The sequence below is a fragment of the Cynocephalus volans genome, chromosome 2, assembly GCF_027409185.1.
Source record: "Cynocephalus volans isolate mCynVol1 chromosome 2, mCynVol1.pri, whole genome shotgun sequence".
In the NCBI taxonomy this organism is placed as follows: Eukaryota; Metazoa; Chordata; class Mammalia; order Dermoptera; family Cynocephalidae; genus Cynocephalus; species Cynocephalus volans.
The window spans coordinates 64,687,156-64,691,318 of NC_084461.1; the positions used below are offsets into that span (position 1 = coordinate 64,687,156).

Sequence of the window (4,163 nt, forward strand, 5' to 3'; positions counted from 1 at the left end):
AAACCAGACGCAGAGGCACCTCTGTTTGAATCTTGTCACTGGTAATTTTCATCTTCTTGGAAACAGGTGTGCTGGGGTGGAACCACAGGTACAAACTCTTATAGTTTAATTGTAAATACCGTTGACAGAGCTGTGCCTTGGCTGAACAGGTATGAAATTAGGTATTTTCTTCCTCTTTTCATTTATTTTTTTAATTCTCTCTTTTAATATAGCTTTGTGCTTGTTGTCTGGCTGCTAATTTATGATCATGCTGAAACTGCTACATCTTTGAGGGGTGGGGATTAGGGAGGAGAAGATACTCACCTGCAAAGCTCTCCTGTGCAGCTAGGATCTCTCTCTTTAAGGGGAAGATTATCAGAGCTTAGTGACCATCACTTGTGTAGTGGGATGACTCGGGGGATGGTAATATTCTCTTTAAATGAAAGTGTTGCTGTTTCCCCACCTGCTCACATGGAACAAGTGTCTTCTCCCTTGTTTGGTGGCCTGCTCCTGGAGTGCCTCCTGCTGCCAGCATGCCCACCCAGCTGGAGATGGCCATGGACACCATGATTAGAATCTTCTACCGCTATTCTTGCAAGGAAGGGGACAGATTCAAGCTCAACAAGGGGGAACTGAAAATGCTCCTGCAGCGCGAGCTCACAGAGTTCCTCTCGGTGAGTCACAGTTTTTCTGCCACATTCATTTGAGGGCGGCTGAGGTATGGCTTCAGGAACAGCCTTTATATACATATTCTGCTATGATTCTGTTACAAACACAGTATAATTTGTATTGCGATTCCAACTATGGGGGAAGCAAACACTAGAGACCTTTGTTTTCTGTGTACATAGGCATGCGCCCTTTTCCAGAGTTCCTGGGGTTAGGGTTTCCAAGTGTCAAAAATTATATTTGAGGCTTTCATCAATTGTTCAACACTCTGGTGCACCAATTAAAGATATAGCTAGTTATACCAGGAGTTAAGAGTTACAGCAAGTTATAGTTAGTCATACCTGAATCTCTGTCCAGTTGTCTATAAATTAATATTATGTATTGGGACAGAAATAAAGCCTGAAGTACTTTATGCTATGATGACAAATGTTCTAGTGAATGGCAAATGCTTACATTTGTCAGCCAAGCACAGGCCAATTGGGATTTGTGGAAAGGATGTGTTAGGCTAGTGACCAATGGGGTAGCAAGCAAATTCCCATCTCAAAATAAGCAGGAGTTTGAGAAATCTATACATCAAGCCTCACACTGGGGTGTTTGGGGCCTCGTCTGAGGAAACACTTTACTCTGATGTTTATGGAGTTGCCTTGAACTGATTTTAACACAATGTACTACCCTTGAGTGATGTCATTCTTTCCAAACCCTGTATTAAGACTACAGTGATTGTATTTATGACACTCTTTTCTCCCCACCCTCTACAGGAAAAATTTAAAGTAAAAAATTTCTTAAAATGATTATTCTTCACAAGATCTTTTTAGTGATTTTAGGAGTCCCCAGGAACCTTTTTTTTTTTTTTTTTTTTTCCCTCTCCGGTTCAGTTTGGCTACTGTATTGTAGCACATTTATAATAAAAAGCTCAGTAGGTCAAATTTGCCACATTGATTTATTCAAGTGAAATTTATAATTGTTTTGATTTTGATCAATTAAATTTGTTTCCAGCCATTTAATGGTTGGCCGCTAACGAGAAGGCAATGCAGAATTCCTGGAGAAATGAACTGCTTTGGGAAACATTTCTCATCAACCACTAGTCATGGGCTCTCCTCAAGGGGGGTCCTTGCTTTACTTTTCACCCATAAAATGCAGTCCCCCTTGTGAAATCTACCCTTTATTGGATGCTTCTTTTTTGTGTGTATCAGGCATTGTGCTAGACAGGACTGCCAGATGAAGTATTCTATGTCCCATGCCATACTGGGGACATACTTACACTAAAAAATTATTTGTTTATCTCAAATTCAAATTTAACTGGGTGTCCTGTGTTTTTATTTGCTAAATCTAGGAACCCTGGTGCTAAGCACTTTCAAAAGTATATTAAAGTATCCCCTAAATGCAAAATGTGTGCTGTGGGTAGATAGAACTTTCCCCATTTTATAAATAAGGGAATTCAAAAATGTTAAGTGATTTGCTCTAAGTCCCCTTGTTAGTAAATGGTAGAGCTACTCACTATCCCCTCTTGGCTTTCAAGCCGCCCTCTTTCTGTGTCACCAACAGCCTCTCAGTGTTCCAGCCTGAGACCTGTGATGTCCTGGAAATGCATTTTCAGCATCTGATCAGCTGCTCTTCTTAGTGTTTAGGTCTGAGCCAGCGTTATATGGACCTGGGGCAGAAGGCTAGACTCATTTAGAAGTTATTCCTGGCTCAAACCTATCTGCAGATAGGCTCTTGGAAATTGTCTTTAGATGCTAAAAATGGATATTAAAACTTTAAATAAAAAGAAAATGTGATTTCAATTGTTAGCATGAACCTCAAAGCCTGGAAGTTAGAAATGTTCTTTTCCCTTTTAGTGCCAAAAGGATCCCCAGTTGGTTGATAAGATAATGCAGGACCTGGACGCCAATAAGGACAACGAAGTGGATTTTAATGAATTCGTGGTCATGGTGGCAGCTCTGACAGTTGCTTGTAACGATTACTTTGTAGAACAATTAAAGACGAAAGGAAAATAAAGATAAGTAGCAAGCTAATCTAAAGGCAGAAATATATCCAAAGTTACTTACTGTTCATCTATACCCTTCAGATCTACAGACACAGTAATGTCATTTAAAGATATAATATACCTATAATTAATTGCTGGTATTATTTAATGATGTGCTCCTTAATATATTAACTTTACATAAATATTCCACATTTTATGCCCCACTTGAAATTTGCCTATATTATTAAAGATGTTATGCATTTTTTTTTTGTCTGTCAAAAATAGAACACCACACAAATTTAGCTACTTTCAAATGAGACTAGAACTTGGTGAATTTCTAAGATAGGTACTCTCATCCTTAAACCGTGTTTTGAACTTCTTACGCTATTAAAGGAATGAACAACTTCCCCATAATCTTGGGATTCTGCTTCAGATGGAAGAAGCCATGAGGGTCTGCAAGCACAAAGACTGATAAATAGAGAAAGGGCTGGCTTTTTCAGTGAGTTAGGTCAGGGCGTGGGTAGTTCAAGCCAGCAGAGCTGAAGCCAGCAGCTCTTGGGGGTTGGTGTATAAATATCCTCCCTTGCCCCTTGCGTTGGATAATCCTGAAGCAAGTGCTTTACACCATTTGCCAGCGCTTCTCCCCAGGACTAAGCTTCAGTAGGCTCTGGGGAGGCTACATCTATCCTCCTCTCCCTACACCACTCCCACCCTGGTTTCCCACACCTCTCAAATAAACAGCTTGCATGCAAATCCTCGTCTCAAGTTTGCTTCTGGGGGAACACAAACGAAGACAGATCTTTTGGAGAATTTTAAGAAAGGGAGTGGTAAGATTAAATTTACTCTGTTAAATGATTACCCTAGCTGCTATGTAAAAAAACAAACAACCAAAACTACAGAGAAGGCAATGGTGGAGGATGCTGTGGGCTGGGTAAGAGACGATGGTGCCTCAGGCTTAGGGTTCAGCAGTGGAGATGAAGAGAAGCAGTTGAGTTTAAGTGTTTTGAAGGTGGAACTGATAGGACTTGCTGATGGATTCATAGTGAAGTGTGAGGGAAAGAGAGCAGTCCAGGATGGTAGAGCAGCCACTGCTGTTTGCCTACCTGATATCTGTTCTACTGTTCTTCTGCGTATCACAACTGATTTGTGCAGGGTAGCAATGTGCCCAGCTAACAAGCTATATTTCTCAGCCTCTCTTGCAGCTGGTGGGGCTTGTAACACAGTTCTGGAAAAAGAGAGATAAGCTGAAATGTACTAGGAATTTCTGGGAATGTTTTGCTATTTCCATATGCATTCTATGCCTTCCACCTTGTTAATTCCTTTCTTTTATTCCCATTGGAATGTGGGTGTAGAGCTGGAGGTGAGTCTTCCATCTTGCAACCATGAGGACAGTGGAGAAAAAAGGAGCCTGGGACATTGTTGTCACTGAGCAGCCACTGCACAGACTTGGTTTCCTGCCTCTGGTCCTCTCATTATGTGGGGGGAAAAATGACAGCTATTAGGTTGGATTCTGTTACATGCAGCCAAACACAATCTCTGATGTTTAGATTTT

General features: G+C 40.9%; 1 protein-coding gene across 1 annotated transcript; it reads left to right on the forward strand.

The window, feature by feature from the left end:
* Window positions 1-512: 512 nt before the first annotated feature.
* S100Z (S100 calcium binding protein Z) lies at window positions 513-2,642 on the forward strand. The gene is made up of 2 exons (XM_063083847.1): window positions 513-653; window positions 2,484-2,642. Exons 1-2 carry the CDS (start codon window positions 513-515, stop codon window positions 2,640-2,642), a joined length of 300 nt encoding a protein of 99 aa, XP_062939917.1.
* The last annotated feature ends 1,521 nt before the right edge of the window (window positions 2,643-4,163 follow it).

Excerpts from the sequence above, each read along its gene's own strand:
- S100Z (XM_063083847.1), top strand. The coding sequence starts at position 513 with ATGCCCACCCAGCTGGAGATGGCCATGGACACCATGATTAGAATCTTC. Across the intron at positions 654-2,483 it reads AGCTCACAGAGTTCCTCTCG|TGCCAAAAGGATCCCCAGTT; the intron begins GTGAGTCACAGT and ends TTTCCCTTTTAG.